Source organism: Rana temporaria, chromosome 12, assembly GCF_905171775.1.
Source record: "Rana temporaria chromosome 12, aRanTem1.1, whole genome shotgun sequence".
NCBI classification, from domain to species: domain Eukaryota; kingdom Metazoa; phylum Chordata; class Amphibia; order Anura; family Ranidae; genus Rana; species Rana temporaria.
The window spans coordinates 10,988,513-11,010,199 of NC_053500.1; the positions used below are offsets into that span (position 1 = coordinate 10,988,513).

Below are 21,687 nucleotides of genomic sequence, written 5' to 3' on the forward strand. Positions count from 1 at the left end.
CTCTGTATGTAGCGCTCCCCTAAACCCTGCACTCTGTATGTAGCGCTCCCCTAAACCCTGCACTCTGTATGTAGCGCTCCCCTAAACCCTGCACTCTGTATGTAGCGCTCCCCTAAACCCTGTACTCTGTATGTAGCACTCCCCTAAACCATGCACTCTGTATGTAACACTCCCATAAGCCCTGCACTCTGTATGTAGCGCTCCCATAAACCCTGCACTCTGTATGTAGCTCTCCCCTAAACCCTGCACTCCTGAACTTTGCACTTGGTGCACTCCGCATACATAGTCTTAGGCCCGGTACACACGGGCAAACATGTACGATGAAACCGGTCCGTCGGACCGTTTTCACCGTACATGTCTGCCAGAGGGCTTCTGTACGATGGCTGTACTCACCATCATACAGAAGTCCGCGCGTAAACAATACGCGGGGCGTGTCCGCGTCGTCGCCGCATTCGACGCATGCGAGGGACGGCGGGCGCTCGGACATGTACGGTATGTCTGTACTGACGACCGTACATGTCCGAGCGGGCAGGATTCCAGCGGACGGTTTTAAAACACGTCCAGGAATATTTGTCTGCTGGGAAAAGGCCCGGCGAGCAAATGTTTGCTGGAATTCGGCCCGCTCGCGCCTACACACGCCCGAACATGTCTGCTGAAACTGGTCCTCGGACCAGTTTCAGCATACATGTTTGGTCGTGTGTACGGGGCCTTACAGATACAACTGGCCCTTTGAGGGCAACCATAATGCTGTTTCGGCCCACAATGAAACTGAGTTTGACACCCCTGCGTATAGATTGTCATTTGAGTGACAACTCTATATCTGCTGATACCACATCTAAGATGGGAGCGCCCAGCACCAGTCTCTGGGCTTTTGGATGTTTACACAGGAAAGGTGTTTACAGGTAAATAACACAAATAAAATATGTTAACTGCAAACATATACTTATGGGAAGATTTCAGTTTAAATGATTGGTCTGGCGACAGGGTCTCTTGAAATCAGAATTCTGGGTAAACTTCTAATAATGTACACCTATAATCGCACCTGTACTGAAGAATCTCCCATGATGAATTTGGCCCCCTCGATCACGGCCAGGTAAGAAAATCGCAGCTGGTCTGCCGTCTGGATGAGACCCATTCTGTATTTCCTCATATCTAAGAGAACCTGTTTTATGTCCACTGAGGAGGGGTCTTTCCGCTTGTCCATCTGTGTGAAAGACGGGGGTCATGTTAGAAATCAGAGCACAGCGCACCCAGCTGGACACAAATATACAGAAGGGTCTTTCCATAATAAAGCTTCAGACAGAAAATATATCAGAAAACATTTTAAAAATACAACTGGCTAAAAACACGCAACATCTGCACACTGCGATTCGCCCCGAGATGAGTCACTTATAACACACAGGGCTCAATTCACCAAGTTTTAGCACAAGGAGAGGGGATTTTCTTTTAGCCATGTGACTGTAAATTTTCAAATCTTATTGGATAACAGGAAAAAAAATAAAATAACGGCCACGGTTTTGAAAATGAGTATCCCTATCCTGGCATGTTTGCTCTCTGAACTGAGCCCTGTATTGGTGAACACTTCCATATCACAGCAAAGTAAATGGCTAGCAAAACTCTTTTTACCGCCTTTTACTCCTATGTGTGCATTTGCATTTGCACGTGAGAATGGGGGTTGGGGGGGTTACATTTTTTTTTTTATTTTATTATTTACTTTATTTAAATGTATTTTTTTTAATACTGTGCCTTTATTTATTTTAACAACTTTATTGCTATCACAAAGGGTGAACAACATCCCTTGTGATAGCATGGGCCATGACAGGTCCTCTTCGTGGAGCTATCTGGGGTCTTTTAGATCCCTTTGCTGACCTCCAAAGCATATAATGAAACCGACATTGGGTTCATCATACACTGTACATGCCGATAGCGGCTTGTCAACAAACTGGAACCACAAGTGACAAAATCCTTGTTGTTTCTGGTTTCTGACGTCACAGAGGGACAGCAGCGGTCGCATCATTACCGGACTCCCTGATTGGACGAGGAAGCCTGGTAAAGGCGGCGGTGGCAGCAGAAGGGAGGGGTGGGGACGACGACAAGGGACCCCCTTTTGCCACCTGCAGAGGTGAGTGGGCATAAGTTATAAATTGCTTGTCTCTAAAGCTACAAAACCCTCCACTCATCTGGCAGGTTTTCTACAAGATCTTGGAACATGTCCGTATTTATCGGGGTATTACGCGCGCCGGCGTATAACGTGCACCCCAAGCTTAAAGAGGTAAAAAAAAAAAAAAAAACAACTTACATTTTTGCCCTGCGTCCGTCTGCGGCCTTGCGCGGGGTCCGTCTGCGGCTTTGGAGGTGTCCATCTCCGTCCAACGTGTCCGTCTGTGGCTTTGGAGGTGTCCGTCTGCGGCCTCCATCCAGGTGTCCGTCTCCGTTCAGCTTGTCCATCCGAGGCCTCCATCCAGGTGTCCGTCCAGCGTGTCCGGTGTTCGTTTTTGGATTTGACGGGAGCCGAGAGGAGCCGGATTTCTGTGTGTTCGGCTCCTCTCAGCTTCTCTCGCGTGGCTGCGGGCAGAGGCGAGCGTGGCCGAGCCTAGCCGAGTGCGCAGTACACTCGGCTCGGCTCTAGGCTAGTGGCTCAGAGACAGCGGGGATCGGCGTATAACGTGCACCCATGATTTTCAGGGGAGAAAAATGCGCGTTATACGCCGATAAATACGGTAATCCCAAAGAAGGTTAGTAGGGTTGATGTCAGGGCTCAGTGATAACCGCTCAAATTTTAGAATGGGGTTCCCCCAACAATGCTTTGCTGTTTTGGTGTCCATAAACTTTATACCAAGATACAATGCTAAACATAAAAAGGAGATAAGAGCGCCACCTCCTGACTCTAATATTAATGTGCAATATTTACTATTTCATTTTTATTGTTTAGTCATTTGTAGACAATGACTGGACATTCCATGTATATGAGGTGCCGACAAGGTGACACTCACCAGCAGTAAACAGGTGTCAGCCAGGCAGAAGGTCCCCGATCGGCCGATGCCAGCACTGCAGTGCACCACGATAGGCCCGTGTTCGGGGTTCAGGCACCCCGACTCTCGCACCTTGAAGAGGAAATTGAGGAATGATGCTGGAGACTCAGGAACGCCAAAGTCCGGCCATGTGGTGTAATGGAAGTGCAGAATCTCTCGGGTCTCTTGAGTCTGCAGAATGAAAATGGGGAAATTGGCATCATTTAAAAACCAGAAGCACCTTTTAAATCAGTAAATACCACCAATATACACTTATGTTTTTTATTTCTTGCAAGGCGTGTGAAGAGTTCAAAAGCTGACACCCTTCCAAATTAAGGGCCTGTGTCACCCCTTACACAAAGTCGTAGGGACAGGAAACACAGCCTATGGTCAGATCAAGTAAGGCTCACTACTCTTGACAATCCATATATATTTTTTCTCCTGGGTTATACTTGCTGTGACAGCCTGAGGATGGGGTGCAGCCACACAAACATAACTGGCGGTAAAGAAGGCACCACAAAAATGGCAGTTAAGTCTTAAACAATATGGCCTGGGATCCCACCATAGGTCAAAGTTTACAAGGCAGCTCTTCTCTGTGGCATGGGGATGTGGCTGTAGCTGGAAGCGACATGCATGCAATGGTTAGTATGCCATCTAGAGAATTGGGATGTTGTCTGAACTGGCTTGATTAAATACTATTAGGTAGATTCACGTAGGGGCGCCTAACTTTAGGGCGGCCTAGCCTAGCCGTTTTAGGCTACACCGCCGTAAATTAGTTAGGCTAGTAGTGATTCACAAACCACTTACCTGCTAATCTACGGCGGTGTAGCCTAAAACGAGCGGGCATAAGGGCGCCTAATTCAAATGACTTGGAGGGGGGCGTGTTGTATGGAAATGAGGCTTGACCTCAAGTTTTTTGACGTTTTTTGACACTGCGCATGCGCCGGGCGACTACATTTCCCAGTGCGCATTGCGGCTAAGTAGGCCGTATGGGCCTATTGATTTTGACGTGTACGTAAACAACGTAAATCCCGATTCGCGGACGACTTGCGCAAACGACGTAAAAAATTCGAACCTCGCGGCGGGAACGGCGGTCATACTTAACATTGTTATTCCACCTCATAGGTGGAATAACTTTAGGCGGCCTATCGCTTACGGAAACAACGTAATGCGACGGTGTAGGCCTGGCGTACGTTTGTGAATCGGCGTATCCCCTCATTTACATAATCTACGCCGGCCACAATGGAAGCGCCATCTAGCGGACAACAGAAACATTGCAAGCTAAGATAGAACTGCGCAAGCCGGCCTATCTTAGCTTTGTTTAAGTGTATCTCTGTTTGAGAATACACTTAAACAAACGCCGGCGTAGATTCAGAGTTAGGTCAGCTTATCTACTGATAAGCCGGCCTAACTCTTTGTGAATCTACCTATATGGGGGCAAATCCACTTTGCACTACCAGTGCAAAGTGCACTTAAAATTGCACCGAAAGTGCAATTGGAAGTGCAGTCGCTGTAGCTCCGAGGGGGACATGCAAGGAAAATGAAAAACAGCATTTTAGCTTGCACATGATTGAATGATAAAATCAGCAGAGCTTCCCCTCATTTCAGATCTACCCCTCAGATTTACAGCGACTGCATTTCCAAGTGCACTTTCAGTGCAATTTCAAGTGCACTCTGCACTTGTAGTGCAAAGTGGATTTGCCTTTCGTAAATAACCCCCTATGTCCTCAAAAACGTAAAGCACCAGCATAGGGGTTGTCCAGCTATATTTAACATGGTCTGGGGTAGCTGGGTGGATATTCCTGGCCTAACTCTGGTAGACCTAGTCATGGATAGATTATTATGTTGACATCTTTGTAACTAGATCTACTGTGTCCTACCATCTGCAGTCTCTAGCACGCAGAAGGATGGCAGGGTGATTCTCAATGACTCTGCGGCAGGGCATGGATTTTGACTAGTACTTCCTTGGTATGCTGTTGGTAACTGTACCTTTGAAACCCCATTGTAACAGTCTTGTCTGTTTATGAATCTGAACGTTCTGGAACATGCGGTTTTGTACATATGCAATTGTTTCAATAAAGTTATTTTTGCCGGAAAAACAACAACTTGTAAAGCAATCATAGGTAAATGTCTTCTCATTTTAAAAATTTAAAGGGAACGTGTGCTGTGCTTTGCCCATTTATTTTTTTATTTATCTTAGAAGCTCTTCTCAGCTCCCCCAATTGCCTTCTGAACCCCACTATGGGAGGCGAACACTCAAGGTTAGTATGGAAGACATTTCATAGGACTGCAAAGAATATGTAAAGATAGGAGGATCTAACTGTACTCATCCTAGCTCACTAGATTGTCTGACTGTTGGCATGTACTGTGCCACTAAGCCACTCAATAACTGCTCATTAAAATGACTCTGTTGACTTGTCCTGCTGTCTGCATTGCTGATCTTCGCTCTCTATCACTGCCAAAAAATCTTCTGCATCCGATAGTTAGCCGGATAAAAAAAAAAATCCCCTGGAAAAGCAATGTCATAATGTGCAAGTATGCATCGCATACTAGCACATTATGAAATACTTACCATAGAACTGAGTAGGGATGAGCTCCGGCGTGTTCACACAGTCCATGTGCAGAGCTGGCCAGGAAGTCGGCACTGCGCTACGCTAATCACAGGCAGGGAGACATTGTCCCGATGCGTGGTTGCAGAGATCGGAAATGTCTCCCTGCCTGTGATTAGCGCAGCGCCGACTTCCTGGCGGGCCCTGCACATGGAGTGTGCGAATACGCCGGAGCTCATCCCTATAACTGAGCCCTCCAGCTAACAAGGCTTCCATGTTCACCCGGTCTTCCTTCCAGGTTGTATGATTGGCTGGAGCAGTGATGACATCACTTCCGCGCCGGATGCGTCACAAGGCTCTGAAGGTCCAGTGTGGTATACTGAACTTTCAGAGCGCATGTGACGTCACCGGCTGCATCTGTTAGGAATATTTCCTAAACACCGCAAGTTTAGGAGATATTCAATGTACCTTCATGTTAGCCTCATTATAGGCATACCTGTAGGTACTAGTCCAAAATAAGACTTCCATTTTAAGGCGTATAATTTCCTTTACAGAAAGTGTCCCAATCAAATCCCCCAATGCACTCCCCAGTTTCCTTTCTTTGTACACCTTACCCTCCTCAGTGTCCCCTTTTCCCCCCTACTGTCCTTCAACTCTCCCAAGTGCCACCCCACTGCCCTGAGTACCCACTCCGTATTACCCATTTACCTCTATTTTACCCCCCCCCAGTGCCACGCTATCCCCTTTAGTGTTCACCAAATCCCTCTCCATGGCCCCTAATTCGCTCAGTGCCCCCAATTCCCCTCAGTGTCCTTCAACTTTCCCCTCAGTGTCCAGTAATGTGTCTCAATTTCCCCCAGTAATAAAATAAAAGTGTAACACTGTGCAGGTGCATTAGCAATACACACAGCAGTGTATCCATAATTTAACATCTTTAATGCCTCATATTTTCCATAACAGCCAAATGTTAGGCTTATGGATATCTGTAAAATGACGACACTTTCTGGAAAATGTTTATTATTGGTCAAAGCAGAAAGATGGGACAGCAGGGGTTAGCAATACTAAGCGTGGGCTACTCACACCAAGGTTCTCCAGCTCCAGCACACGGATTGTATAATAGGATTTGATGTCTTCAGACAGGAGGGTCAGTTTCAAGGTTGCATCCTCAAACACCATTGGGCTGTCCTCTTTTTTCGGCCAGTACTGTGCGCACTTGATCTGCGGGGTACAAATGTGACATTTAGCCAAGACAGCATTTGTGAGTTCAGGTACTGATGCTGGTTTACAATTGGTATACAATTCCACCTAAAAGTGTTCAGTAGGGTTGGGGTCAGGAGTCAGGACTCTATGTAGAACCATGGAGTCATCTACAGCAAAGTGGGCAAACCAAGTCTTTATAGAGCTGGCTTTGTAATCAGGGGCACAATTTCAGTGCTGGAACAGAAAAGGGTCTTTCCCAACTGTAACGACAATTAGAAGTAAACAATTGTCTAAAACGTCTTTGTACACTTTACCATTTAACAGTACTCTTCACTGAAAACCTCTCAATCATTTGAAGAGGGGGGTCCACATACTTTGGGCCATATATGTTGGTATGGTAGTCAGCAGTCCACATACTGTAGACCATATAGACTGGTGAGGTGGTCAGGAGTCCACATACTGTGGGCCATGTAAGTTGCTTGGGTGGTCAGCAGTCCCCATACTATGGGCCATATAGGTTGGTGTGGAGGTCAGCAGTCCACATACTGTAGACCATATAGACTGGTGAATTGGGTCGGAGTCCACATATTTTGGCCCATATAAGTTGCTGGGGTGGTCAGGAGTCCACATACTATGTGTCATATAGGTTGGTGTGGTGGTTAGGAGTTCACATACTTTGGGCCTATATGGGTTGGTGTGGTGGTTTAAAGTTCACACATTTTGGGCCATATAGGTTGGTGGGGTGGTCAGGAGTCCACATACTTTTGGCTATATTGCTTGGTGTGGTAGTCATGAGTCCACCTACTATGGGCCATATAGGTTGGTGGGGTGGTCAGGAGTCCACATACTTTTGGCTATATTGCTTGGTGTGGTAGTCATGAGTCCACCTACTAGGGGCCATATAGGTTGGTGGGGTGGTCAAGAGTCCACATACTATGGACCATACAGCTTGGTGTGGTGGTCAGGAGTCCACACACTTTGGGCCATATAGGATGGTGTGGTAGACAGATGTACACACACTTTGGGCTATATTTCTTGGTGTGGTAGTCAGGAGTCCAACTACTTTGGGCCATATAGTTTGGTTTAGTGTTCAAGAGTTTACATAGTTTGGGCCGTAGTTTGGTGTGGTGGTCAGGAATCCACATACTGTGTGTCTATATGGGTTGGTGTGGTGGTTTGGAGTCCACATACTTTGGGCTACATTGCTTGGTGGGGTAGTCAGGAGTCCACATACTTTGGGCCATATAGACTGTTGAGATGGTCAGGAGTCCACATACTTTGGGCCATATAGACTGTTGAGATGGTCAGGAGTCCACATACTTTGGGCCATATAGACTGTTGAGATGGTCAGGAGTCCACCTACTTTGGGCCATGTAGGTCGGTGTGGTGGTCAGATGACCACATAATTTGGGCCATACAGTATACATTTTGTACAAACATACACACTGCTATGTAGCACATCTCTCGGCAATACATAGAAGATGAATCTCAGACTAATGACAGTCAGGAAATGCATACGAGTCACTGCAGCTTTTCCTCAAAGATTTCTGGAATTCCTGACTGTACAGGATGGAGCTCCATTCTGGCTGGTCTATATCCATTTCCTGCAGTCTCCCCGAAGACGCTCAGAATTGATCCTGTCTCATGCTAATGTCTCTACATCCCACCTTTCCTATGCACAGCAGTACTGTGCCATTGTAGTCACCCAATGGAGGATCGAGACGCTCTACTCTAAACAACAAAATGGCAATTTAATGACTAATTAAATTCTGGTAATTTTTATGATTTATAGATTTAATGGTAAAAAAAAAAATACATAAAAAAAAACTTCTACTTTTTTTGGCTGCAGAAAATGCCAACTGTCCCTTTGGAAATGAGATAGATGACAAACAATGGCGGTCACACTGCAGGGGCATTATTAGGGTGTCTCCACCCTGTAGCATCTGCAATGGCAATCTTGGGGGTGACGATCCAGCCAATAAATCATAGACGGTAATACCGCAAAGCAGAGCCCTAATAGTCTCCACCAGACCTCGGCCTAGGCAAAGCTTGTCCTGTTGGGTTTCTCTGTGCTTGAGCAATCCATGGTTTATCTGTAAGGGAATATATAAACAAACATACACAATAGTTTATACTCACTGATCCCTTCTCAATGACTCGGTTCAGCATGACGACCCCGCTGCTTTTCTGTTCCCACACCATCTCCCAGAAGTGACCGCACGTAGTCGGAAGTGGACCCTGCCAGGGACAGCAAGACTTTGTTATCTGACAGATCATCAGCTAAGACATTAGGCTGCCCTTTGCATGCTATAGGGCATGGATGCTCAACCTGTGGCCCTCCAGCTGTTGCAGAACTACAGTGCCTTGCAAAAGTATTCACCCCCCTTGGCTTTTTACCTATTTTCTTACAGCCTTTAGCTTAATGTTTTTTTAATCTGAATTATATGTGATGAATAAAAACACAATAGTCTAAAATTGGTGAAGTAAAATTTGAAAAATATATACATAAAACAAATTTTCAGAAATAAAAAAATGATAATTGGCATGTGCGTATGTATTCACCCCCTTTGTTATGAAGCCCATAAAAAGCTCTGGTGCCACCAATTACCTTCAAAAGTCACATAATTAATGATATGATGTCCACCTGTGTGCAATCTAAGTGTCACATGATCTGTCATTACATATACATTTATTTGAAAGGCCGCAGAGGTTGCAACACCTAAGCAAGAGGCACCAGTAACCCAGGGATATGCAATTAGCGGACCTCCAGCTTTTGCAGAACTACAAGTCCCATGAGGCATAGCAAGGCTCTGACAGCCACAAGCATGACACCTAGAGGCATGATGGGACTTGTAGTTTTGCAACAGCTGGAGGTCCGCTAATTGCATATCCCTGCACTAACCAAACACTGCCATGAAGAACAAGGCTCTAAAAAAAAATATCCAAATCTTTGATGATCCCTAAGATGCCATCAAATCTATCATAACTAAATGGAAAGAACATGGCACAACAGCAAACCTGCCAAGAGACTGCCGCACACCAAAGCTCACGGACCGGGCAAGGAGGGCATTAATCAGAGAGGCAGCACAGAGACCTAAGGTAACCCTGGAGGAGATGCAGAGTTCCACAGCAGAGACTGGAGTATCTGTACATAGGACGACAATAAGCCGTACGCTCCATAGAGCTGGGCTTTATGGCAGAGTGGCCAGAAGAAACACATTACTTTCAGCAAAAAACAAAATGGCACGTTTTGAGTTTGTGAAAAGGCTTGTGGGAGACTCCCAAAATGTATGGAGGAAAGTGCTTTGGACTGATGAGACTAAAATGTAACTTTTTGGGCATTAATGAAAATGCTATGTCTGGCGCAAACCCAACACATCCCATCACCAAAAGAACACCATCCCCACCGTGAAACATGGTGGTGGCAGCATCATGCTGTGGGGATGTTTTTCAGCAGTCGGGACTGGGAAACTGGTCAGAGTTGAGGGAAAGATGGATGGTGCTAAATACAGGGATATTATTGAGCAAAACCTGTAGCACTCTGTGTGTGATTTGAGGCTAGGATGGAGGTTCGCCTTCCAGCAGGACAATGACCCCAAACACACTGCTAAAGCAACACTTGAGTGGTTTAAAGCGGAAGTTCACCCGAAAAACAATTTTTTAACATTAGATTGAGGCTCATTTTGTGAAGGGGAATCGGGCGTTTTTTTTAAAATCGAAGCAGTACTTACCGTTTTAGAGATAGATCTTCTCCGCCGCTTCCAGGTATGGTCTTCGGGACTGGGCGTTCCTATTTGATTGACAGGCTTCCGACGGTTGCATACAGCGCGTCACGAGTAGCCGAAAGAAGCCGAACGTCGGTGCGGCTCTATACGGCGCCTGCGCACCGACGTTCGGCTACTTTCGGAAAATCGTGACGCGATAGATGCGACCGTCGGAAGCCTGTCAATCAAATAGGAACGCCCAGTCCCGCAGCCCATACCCGGAAGCGGCGGAGAAGATCTATCTCTAAAACGGTAAGTACTGCTTCGATTTAAAAAAAAAACACCCGATTATTGTGCCCACATCTTCAAAGTTGTGGGCGTGTTCTGTAAATTAACCGCTTGGGATCCACGCTATAGTCAAATGACGGCTACAGCGCGGATCCCAAAATCCAAGTGGACGTCAATTGACGTCCGCCCTTTTGCGCGCTCCAGAGCGCGCAGAGGGGGAACTGCTGTGCTGGCCGTGTCCCTTGGACACAGCCAATCACAGATCGCCGCGAACGGCCAATCAGAGTGGCCGTTTGCGATGCGATCTGTGCGGCCAATGAGAGATGATCTCATATGTAAACATATGAGATCATCTCTCATTGCCGTTTTACACAGAGACAGCGGTGCTGTCTCTGGAGAGGAGACCGATCTGTGTCCCTTGTACATAGGGACATAGATCGGTCACCCCCCCCAGGTTTTTGTTTTTTTAAATTGGGATATTTATTATAGCAAGTAAAAAATATTGTATTTTTTTCAAAATTGTCGCACTTTTTTGTTTATAGCGCAAAAAATAAAAACCGCAGAGGTGATCAAATACCACCAAAAGAAAGCTCTATTTGTGGGGAAAAAAGGACGTCAATTTTGTTTGGGAGCCACGTCGCACGACCGCGCAATTGTTAGTTAAAGCGACGCAGTGCCGAAAGCTGAAATTTCACCTGGGCAGGAGGGGGGTATATGTGCCCAGTAAGCAAGTGGTTAAATTATGTAAATCCTAAAAACAATCCATGTTAATTCCAGGTTGTGAGGCAACAAAAAAACACGAGAAATGCCAAGGGGGATGAATACTTTTGCAAGGCGCTGTACCTGTCCCATGAGGCATTGCACGGCAAACAGTTGAAAAGCATGACTCTCAAAGGAAGAGGCATGATGGGACTTGTAGCTCAGCAACAGTTGATCACCCAGGCTATTGGGCAACAGCAATGCAGAGAATGAATCCTATTCAGTCACTCCCTAGGTAGTTAAACCAGGAGAAGTTTGGCAGTCCTGGAACCTGCACTATAAAAAACAAATCAGCAACACACAGATTCCTATCTTCACTGGATCCCTAAAACAAAGAAGAAACAATTGCAGTAAACACAGTGGCCCAGATTCTCAACCGAGATACGACGGCGTATCTCCAGATACGCTGTCGTATCTCTGCGTTGAGCAGTCGTATCTATGCGACCGATTCTTAGAATTAGTTACGCATAGATATCCATTAGATCCGACAGGCGTAAGTCTCTTAGTCGCCGTCGGATCTTAAATGCATTTTTTTTTTGGCCCGCTAGGTGGCGCTTCCGTCGAAATCCGCGTTGAGTATGCAAATTAGCTAGATATTTGAATTCCCGGACGTACGCGCGGCCGACGCAGTAAAGTTACGACGTTTACGTTAGGCTTCTCCAGGCGTATAGTTGCCCCTGCTATATGAGGCGCAGCCAATGTTAAGTATGGCCGTCTTTCCCGCGTCTAAATTTTAAAAAGTTACGTCGTTTGCGTAAGTCGTCCGTGAATGGGGCTGGACGTCATTTAAGTTCACGTCGAAACCAATGACGTACTTGCGACGTCATTTGGAGCAATGCACACTGGGATATTTTACGGACGGCGCATGCGCAGTTCGTTCGGCGCGGGGACGCGCTTCATTTAAATGATACCCGCCGAATTTGAATTCCGCCGGGTGATTTACGCTACGCCGCCGCAACTTACGGAGCAAGTGCTTTGAGAATACAGCACTTGCCCATTTAAGTTGCGGAGGCGTAACCTAAATGAGATACGTTACGCCCGCACAATTTTGCGACGATCTACGTGAATCTGCCCCAGTATTTTCTGTTCACTGGCACTAATAAAGAAAAATTATTCAGCGCTGGAATGTAAATATAAACTAAAAAATGCGAGCCAGCACTAAGGTAAATTCAAATAAAACACCTCACATTGACATAAAATAATAATAGTGCAGCGCAAAACAAAAAATGTTAAACTATACATACAGAAAGTTAAAACATATGATATATAATTAAAAATTATATAATAGAGTCCATATAAAGTGCTCAAGTGCAAAAAGATGATCCAGATCGGAATATAATAGTGCAAAAATCCAAAGGGTGATATCCAGAAGGAACCTCCACCAAATAGCAGGAATGGCCTCTCACCTTACAACTTCCACCTGCAATAGGTCACAAAGCATAATCAGAGAACCACCTGTTCTCAGAGGACAGCAAGCAATGCAGCAGTAGAACCACGATATCAGTCAGACTCAGGATCAGGACATGGCAATCAGGGCATAAAAAACAAAGGAGAGGAAATCTAGTGCTGCCTTTTTTCACCCCACGCTGATGAAGTCCCGCTCATAGGGACGTAACGTCGTACGAGGGGAAGGGGCCACATGTGACGTCACCCGCGATCGCCGACCTAGACTGAAACCCATGCTCTTATGGATGTTTTATGCTGTTTCGCTGCACTCGTTTGAGAGTGCTTATACAGTGAGTGTATTCGTTTTTTATTCTTAAATAAATGTATTTTGGCTTCAGAGAGCACTAGATTTCCTCTCCTTTGTTTTTTATGCCCTGATTGCCATGTCCTGATCCTGAGTCTGACTGATATCGTGGTTCTACTGCTGCATTGCTTGCTGTCCTCTGAGAACAGGTGGTTCTCTGATTATGCTTTGTGACCTATTGCAGGTGGAAGTTGTAAGGTGAGAGGCCATTCCTGCTATTTGGTGGAGGTTCCTTCTGGATATCACCCTTTGGATTTTTGCACTATTATATTCCGATCTGGATCATCTTTTTGCACTTGAGCACTTTATATGGACTCTATTATATAATTTTTAATTATATATCATATGTTTTAACTTTCTGTATGTATAGTTTAAAATTGTTTGTTTTGCGCTGCACTATCATTATTTTATGTTCACTGGCACTGGAAGGGCTCCATTAAAAGCTGTTTGTGTGTTGGGTTCATTTACAGCTGGAGAAGATAGTATCTTCCAAATCCCCCTTAGTGTCCCCATTCCCTGCTATTGTGCTTCAACCCTCCCCCACTGCCGCCCCATCCACGCAGTGTCCAGACTCTTCTCTACGTGCCCCCCCAATCCTCACAGTCATAGGCGTATGCACAGGGTGTGCCTGGGCACACCCTAATCCTCCTGTGTGGTGCCGACTCCCCCCTGCTTCCTCTCTCCCCCTGCAGTGCTGCCAGCTTCCCTCTTCTTCCTTTTTTAAACACAGCAAGTGATCTGTACCGATCGCTCCTGTCTTCATTCTTAACTGATGCATAGTAAACTATTAGCCAGATTCACGTAGGCGGGCGCAACTTTAGGCAGGCGTTGCGTATGGCATATACGCTACACCGCCGTAAGTTAGAGAGGCAAGTGCTGTATTCACAAAGCACTTGCCTCCTAAGTTACGGCGGCGTAGCGTAAATGGGCCGGCCTAAGCGCGCCTAATTCAAATGTGGAACAGGGGGGCGTGTTTTATGTTAATGACTGGTGAGCCGACGTGATTGACGTTTTTAATGAACGGCGCATGCGTCGTCCGTGGACATATCCCAGTGTGCATTGCTCCAAAGTACGCCGCAAGGACGTATTGGTTTCGACGTGAACGTAAATTGCGTCCAGCCCCATTCACGGACGACTTACGCAAACGACTTAAAATTTTTTACATTTGACGCGGGTCCGACGTCCATACGTAACATTGGCTGCGCCATCTTTTTGGTGGAATAACTTTAGGCCTGAAAACCCCTTACGTAAACGGCACTATCTTTACTGTGACGGCGGGGCATACGTTCGTGAATAGGCGTATCTAGCTGATTTACATATTCTAGGCGTAAATCAGCGTAGACGCCCCTAGCGGCCAGCGTAAATAGACAGCTAAGATACGCCGGTCGTATCTTAGCAATATTTAAGCGTATCTCAGTTTGAGCATACGCTTAAATATACGACGGCGCGGATTCGGAGTTACGACGGCGTATCTACTAATACGCCCGTCGTAAGACTCGTAACTTTCCTGAATCCGGCTATATGTGTACTGCAGGCTGCAGAGAAAGTGACTGGGGAATCTCTGTCCTCAGTTTCTTTCTCTGTCTCAAAAGTGGGACATTAGGGGTCTGTTTAGACCATTGGTACTCAACCTGTGGCCCTCCAGCCTACCGACATTGTCCACTGCCCTACTGCCAGCTAGCTGACTGATAGCTATGATTAAGCACTAAGGTTTGGTGTGAAACGCGTCAGCTTGTACCCCGTTTGCTGTGGCATGTATCCTGTGTTTTTTGTTTTACAATAAAAGCAACAAGTTCTGGAGTGCGGCTGTCCAGAAATCCTTCCTTCATTTTGCATTATCCCATGCGCAGTGCAAATCTCATCACCTGATCCGAAAGCCACAGGTGCTGGCAGTCAGCACCTGTGGCTTTCGGATCAGGTGATGAGATTTTCTCGATTAGTATCCCTGAGTGGTGATTTTTTTCTTTCTGTCAGACACTTTCAGGTATGTTACATTCCTGGTCTCCTGTCAGCCCCTAAGCCTCTACTACAGCCACAAGTCACATAGGGGGCCAGCATATAGAACCACAGCAAGCAGTGGAGAATGCGGGCATGCAACACTCAATGAGGCATCAGATGCTGCAGAATCAGATGTGAGTCTTAAAGACAGGGAAGTTCAGACTCACCACGTAACAGAGATATAAGGAATAAGAATCATATTTTCGGGGGGGGGGGGGGGGCTGTTCTCTTTATATATTTTTTTAAGCAACAAAGTAGCTTTAAAGGGAGACCTATCAAGGCAGGAACATAGGTACTGCTGCTGTCCACTTGGAGTAAGGTGACACCATCAATGGTTTCAACTTCTAAAATCACACTTTCACCAAAAACTACGCCATTTATTGTAGATGGTTACATTATTACAGTGTGACCCCCATTTTCCAATCATGATGATTTTTAAAGCTAAACTCTATGGCCCGGATTCACATACATTGGCGCATATTTATGCCGGCGTAGCGTATCTAATATACGCTACGCCGACATAGCGCAGAGAGGTAAGCACCGAATTCACAAAGCACTCGCCTCCCAAACTGCGCTGCGTTCCCTTGGCGTAAGCCGTCGTAAGTGGAAGTGGGCGTGAGCCATGCTAATGAGGCGTGACCCCATGCAAATGATGGGCTGAGTCTCAGACAGATACGTATATTGAACGGCGCATCCGCCATCCCGTGGACGCAACCCAGTTCGCATGCTCAGAATCACGTCGGAAGTACTCCATAAGATACGCCGGATCACTGCCTACGACGTGAACTTAACCTACGCCCAGCCCTATTCACGTACTACGTAAACAACGTAAAATACGACGGCTGTGTTGCATGGTCCATACGTTTGCATGAGTTGCGCTTCATATATGGGGAATAACTTACGACTTGCGCAAACCGCGTATATTATGCGCCGGGCGCATGTAAGTTCGTGAATCGACGTATCTCCCTCATTAGCATATGTGAATAGGAAATCAATGGGAGCGCCACTTGCGGCCAGCGTAAATATGCGCCCACGATACGCCGGCGTAGGAAAGTTACGTCGGTCAGATGAAGCCTATTTTCAGGCGTATCTTGGTTTCAGAGTCTGGCGCATAAATACGACGGCGCATATTTACACTTACGCGGCGTATCTCGAGATACGTCGGCGTAAGTGCTTTGTGAATCCGGGCCTATGTAGCTATAACAGATACAAATAAATACAGCTCCATAATCATTAATATATATATTTTCTCAAGGCAAGCAATGTAAGCACTTGGATTTAACCAGTTATCAGCCTCATGCAATCACGGCACAGCAGGGCTGGAGCAAGAGAGGAAAAAGCAGCACATGTAGCCAATCAATTCATGTCCTGGCAATAAAAATTCAGATTCGGAGGAAAGAGCAACGTGATAAAGAGCTCATCTTTGTGCTGCTTCTCCTTTCACTGTCCAGTCACTGGCTGAGAGGCTGGTCCAGGGTGACCTAGGCTCAGTGGAAATGGGTTGAATGATGTTGACCATCAAGACTGAGGACATCTAGAGGCAGAAAGAAGTACGGTAGGGGAAATATTGCAGTAAAAGCTTTTGTTATTTTATCTAACGATCCATTTCCTTTTTAAACTTTTTTTTATTTGTGGCTGCAGTTGTGCTTTTAAAGCGGAACTAAACCCATCGATTTTACAGTTTGAAAAAAAGCAGTTACATTCCTGGGAATGTAACCGCCACTGTCAACCGTAACCGCCAAAGTCAACCAAACTGTCAAACCATCCAATGGCTGAAGTCATAGCTGATCACATGTGCAGCACCATGGGCAGTTGAAGATCAAACAGAGGCCAAGATGGCAGCTTCCTTGGCTGAAAACGTTAGGAGGGTTTAGTTCCACTTTAATACATTTATAAATGATGTATAGGCAGTACTACCTACCTGTGTCAGTATATAGCTGCGCTGAGCTTCCTCCATCTTGATCAAACTGGCGTTAATGTAATCATTGTCTTCTCTGTGTAGCTTAATCCGGCTGTGGTCAACTGTGAGATAAACAATACACATAATTAAATCCGATAAACACACCAGTCACGGGTGAATAGGGCTGCTGTTAGAAATCATGGGGCCCCGTACACCTACCTGGCAGCGCCCCCCCCTGAATATATCAAAACAAATATTTTCACAAAACAATACACTAAAATCACTATTAGCAGACACAAAAATATCAGAGAACCTGTGTGAACATTTAAAAAAATCATTTTTTTTATTTTACAATCTGTTATTTTTTTTTACGGGAAAGGGAAGCCGGTCAGCTGGGAGAGGGGGGCAGCACAGTGACAGGGGGGGGCACACAGGGGGATCATAAGCAGGCAGAACAGGGAGGTGGATCGGTGGGGTGGAAGCAATTACAGGAACACTGCCCCGTGTCTGTGTCTCTCTCTGCAGAAGCTGAAAGCTGTCCGTAGGGAGAAAAAAAACGGCTTTCAGCTGCTGCAGAGACCCACACAGGGCATCCTTCTGTAATTGCCCCCCCCCCTCTCCGACCATACCGACTCCCTCTGCTTTCCATGCCCCCCTGTGTGCACGGGCCTCCTACAGGAGGACTGGTGGTCTCCCCCTATCAGCGGCCCTGTGGGTTCATCCGCTGACACCCGCTATCTCATAGGGATCAATGTATGTCCCTTTTTCATCCGTAAACGGATGGATGAAAAAGCGAACATGCGGTCCGCATGTGTGAAAGGGGCCTTACTGTCAACCTTGCAATGCCTCCTGGGACTTGTAGTTCCGCAAAAGCTGGAAGGGGCACAGGATGAGCACCCATGGTCTGCAGCGGGCATATGCAATTAGCGGACCTCCAGCTGTTGCAAAACTACAAGTCCCATCATGCCGCTGCCTCTGGGTGTCATGCTTGTGACTGTCAGGGTCTTACTATGCCTCATGGGACCTGTAGTTCTGCAACAGTTGGGGGTCCAATCATTGCATATCCGTAGTCTACAGTATCCATTCTTATATGTGCTCCTACTATAGAGACTCTGGAAAGCGTTAGGAGCGCAGTATATACAGAGGACCTTTGGCTTGGGCACTGCAGGTTACGCATATATTTGCAAATGTGAGCAAACAAAACCCTCTGGCCCAGATTCTCAAAGGGCTTACGACAGCGCAACGCAATGTGCGCCGTCGTAAGTCCTAATCTGGGCCGTCGTATCTATGCGACTGATTCTTAGAATCAGTTACGCATAGATAACCATTAGATCCGACAGGCGTAAGGCTCTTACGCTGTCGGATCTTAGATGCATATCCGTATCCTCCGTCGTTTTCCCTGTCGAGTATGCAAATTAGCAAAATACGCGAATTCCCGAACGTACGCGCGGTCGACGCAGTGAAGATACAACGTTTGCGTTAGATTTGCGACGCGTAAAGTTGCCCCTGCTATATGAGGGGCAACTAATGTTAAGTATGGCCGTCGTTCCCGCGTCGAAATTAAAAAATTTACGTCGTTTGCGTAAGTCTTCCGTGAATGGGGCTGGACGCCATTTACGTTCACGTCGAAACCAATGATTGCAACGTCATTTAGCGCAATGCACGTCGGGAAATTTTAGGGACGGCGCATGCGCAGTACGTTCGGCGCGGGAATGCGCCCAATTTAAATGCTCCACGCCCCCTACCCGGATCATTTGAATTAGGCGGGCTTGCGCCGGGGGTTTACGCTACGCCGCCGCAACTTTACAGGCAAGTTCTTTGTGAATAAAGCACTTGCCTGTAAAACTTGCGGCGGCCTAACGTAAATGACATACGTTACGGCGCCGCAGTTTTGCGCGATTCTACGAGAATTTGGGCCTCTGTTTTTAATGTAAACTGTTAGACAAGGTAAATTCAGTTGTTTTGCAGGCTGACTGGTAAGTGTGCTAGGAAATAATTGTTTTGTTTGCAACTTCCTGCTATAGGGTGACAACACTCTGTCTCCGCCTCATAATTGTCACCCTGTTACATGGGCATCTGGTTGAGTCATGTGGACATTTCAACACACATTACACAGACTTTATCCACTGCTGTCACCATCAGGAAACCTGTCCTGAGAAATGCCATGCAGTCATTGCTAAAGTGCATGTAAACAAAAAGTGGGTGCAAAGAGATTGCAGGAGTCCGCAAGATCAGCAGCATTGAGATGTAACTAAGGATGAAAAAAATAAAAGCAAACCAAATGCCATTCAGGTTTACATATACCGGTACTTTACATGTTTGTGACAGTTTGCCGTCTCTTCCATGGTGACAGGTTTACCCGAGTAGTTATCTGAAGCCACATGGCCAGAGCAACGCTGTCCCCATTGGGTGACGATCAGCCCCCCCGCACATGATGCAAATCATCGGCTCCATGTTTAGAGTCCAATGTCCTGAGTAGCGGTGTAACATGACAGTAATTGGGAGCATTAGAGAAGAGACATCTGCTGGTCTCTGGGACCCTATGATGTCCCACCCAAGACCAGGCCGCTGTCAGATCATCGCAGGACTCCGACGTTTAGAAAACTATTTACATCTACATGTTGGAATGTCTCCAGTTTCCTGTTTGTCCACAAAAGTGTGTATAAGAAGATATCTTCTATACTGAGGAAAGACACCGGATCGGCTTTAGATGTTTATAGCCGATTGGTGATACAAGGGGCACAGAGAAAAGATACTATACAGCACCTACGCAGCATGTCAGAAGACCAATAGAATCAGGCTGGACATCAGCAGAGTGGGTACCATAGGGTACATGTACCTACACTTGCAGAGTGGGTACCATAGGGTACATGCACCTACACTTGCAGAGTGGGTACCATAGGGTACATGCACCTACACTTGCAGAGTGGGTACCATAGGGTACATGCACCTACACTTGCAGCGTGGGTACCATAGGGTACATGCACTTACCCTTGCAGAGTGGGTACCATACGGTACATGTACCTACACTTCCAGAGTGAGTACCATAGGGCAGTGGTCATCAACCCTGTCCTCGGGGGCCCACTAACAGGCCAGGTTTTATGTATTACCTTGGGGAGATGCAGACTAGACTACTGCAATCACTGAGCAGCAAATAATATCACCTGTGATGTATTTTAGTTATCTTGCAAACCTGGCCTGTTAGTGGGCCCTGAGGGACAGGGTTGATGACCACTGCCATAGGGTACCATCACCTACACTTGCAGATTGGGTACCATAGGGTACAGGCACCTACTACTGTTTTCCTCCAAACGATGGGCGGGTCCTGACGGCCATTGTGGCTGCCGGACCCGCTTATTGGCTTCCACTGTGTCCAATCAGAGCGGGAGCGACGCTCTGGCGGTGCACCCCAGATTGTGTGCACAAAATCACGTACAAGTACATGATTTTGAGCAGCCGGGCCGCCCTGCCGCAGTATATATGCGGTGGGCGGTCCCCGGAAGTGGTTAAGTACACCAGAGGGTTTGATTTACTAAAACTGTTGAGTGCAGGAACTGGTGCAACTGTACATGGTAACCAATCAGCTTATGACTTCAGCATTACATAGTCCCTAAAACATATCAATAGCTCCTCAATCGTTCCAAACACTTGCCTTGTATCCTCCAGCTCATGTTGTGGCCGTATCCATCATATGTGTGGGCATGTGAAGCCCAGTTCCTTATTCTTCCTGGTTTTCAGGGAGAGGTGCATGCTGGGCGATTTTTAGGCACAGTAATGCCCAGAGACTCCTGGGAAATGAGTGTCATCATTTCCCAGGAGGCAATGGGGTCTTAGGACAGGAAGTTGAACCACCTAGGACCAGGAACTAGGCACATTACGAAATATGCCTAGTAACAGCCAAATAGAAGTGAGTAATTTTTATTGATTTTTTACATTAAAGGCAAGCTGTTAATAGAAAGTTCATTTTTTAGGATGGAACTCCGCTTTAAGCTTGGACAATAAAACCTGGAAGCGGATTGGTTTCTATGCAGAGCCGCACCAGATTTTGCACTCTCCAGTTTTAGTAAACTCAACCACTGAGACACCTGATCGACATGATTCTGCCCGCAATTCCAAAATCACGGGACGTGTGTGCAATGCCATTGCTTCTTAACGGCACCCCAATAGCGCATAGATTTTGGCGCGATTGTCGACACGAAAAATCGTGCTGCAACTGCGGTAAATCGCAAAGTGCGATGCTTGTCACGCAAAAAGGAGCAGGAGCTTCTTTTGGGGCCACAGCATCGCACGCTGCGATTTGCCACGATTTATTGCGTGACAATCGCTGAAAAATCACAACGCATTTGGGGAGCCATTAAAGGGGTTGTAAAGGTAAAAAAAAATTCCCCTAAATGGCTTCCGTTACCTTAGTGCAGTCCTCCTTCACTTACCTCATCCTTCCATTTTGCTTTTAAATGTCCTTATTTCTTCTGAGAAATCCTCACTTCCTGTTCTTCTGTCAGTAACTCCACACAGTAATGTGAGGCTT

The 21,687-nt window shown here is 46.5% G+C and overlaps 1 protein-coding gene across 1 annotated transcript in view; it reads right to left on the bottom strand.

The window, feature by feature from the left end:
* The window catches only part of PTPN1 (protein tyrosine phosphatase non-receptor type 1), a 94,609-nt gene that overhangs the window by 4,851 nt on the left and 68,071 nt on the right, over window positions 1-21,687 (bottom strand). Inside the window, exons 3-7 of the mRNA XM_040331469.1 lie at window positions 17,181-17,281; window positions 8,900-8,998; window positions 6,641-6,778; window positions 2,994-3,203; window positions 1,043-1,204 (exon numbers count right to left, since the gene is read on the bottom strand). Coding sequence (XP_040187403.1) covers window positions 1,043-1,204; window positions 2,994-3,203; window positions 6,641-6,778; window positions 8,900-8,998; window positions 17,181-17,281 — 710 coding nt within the window. The remainder of the gene's footprint in view (window positions 1-1,042; window positions 1,205-2,993; window positions 3,204-6,640; window positions 6,779-8,899; window positions 8,999-17,180; window positions 17,282-21,687) is intronic.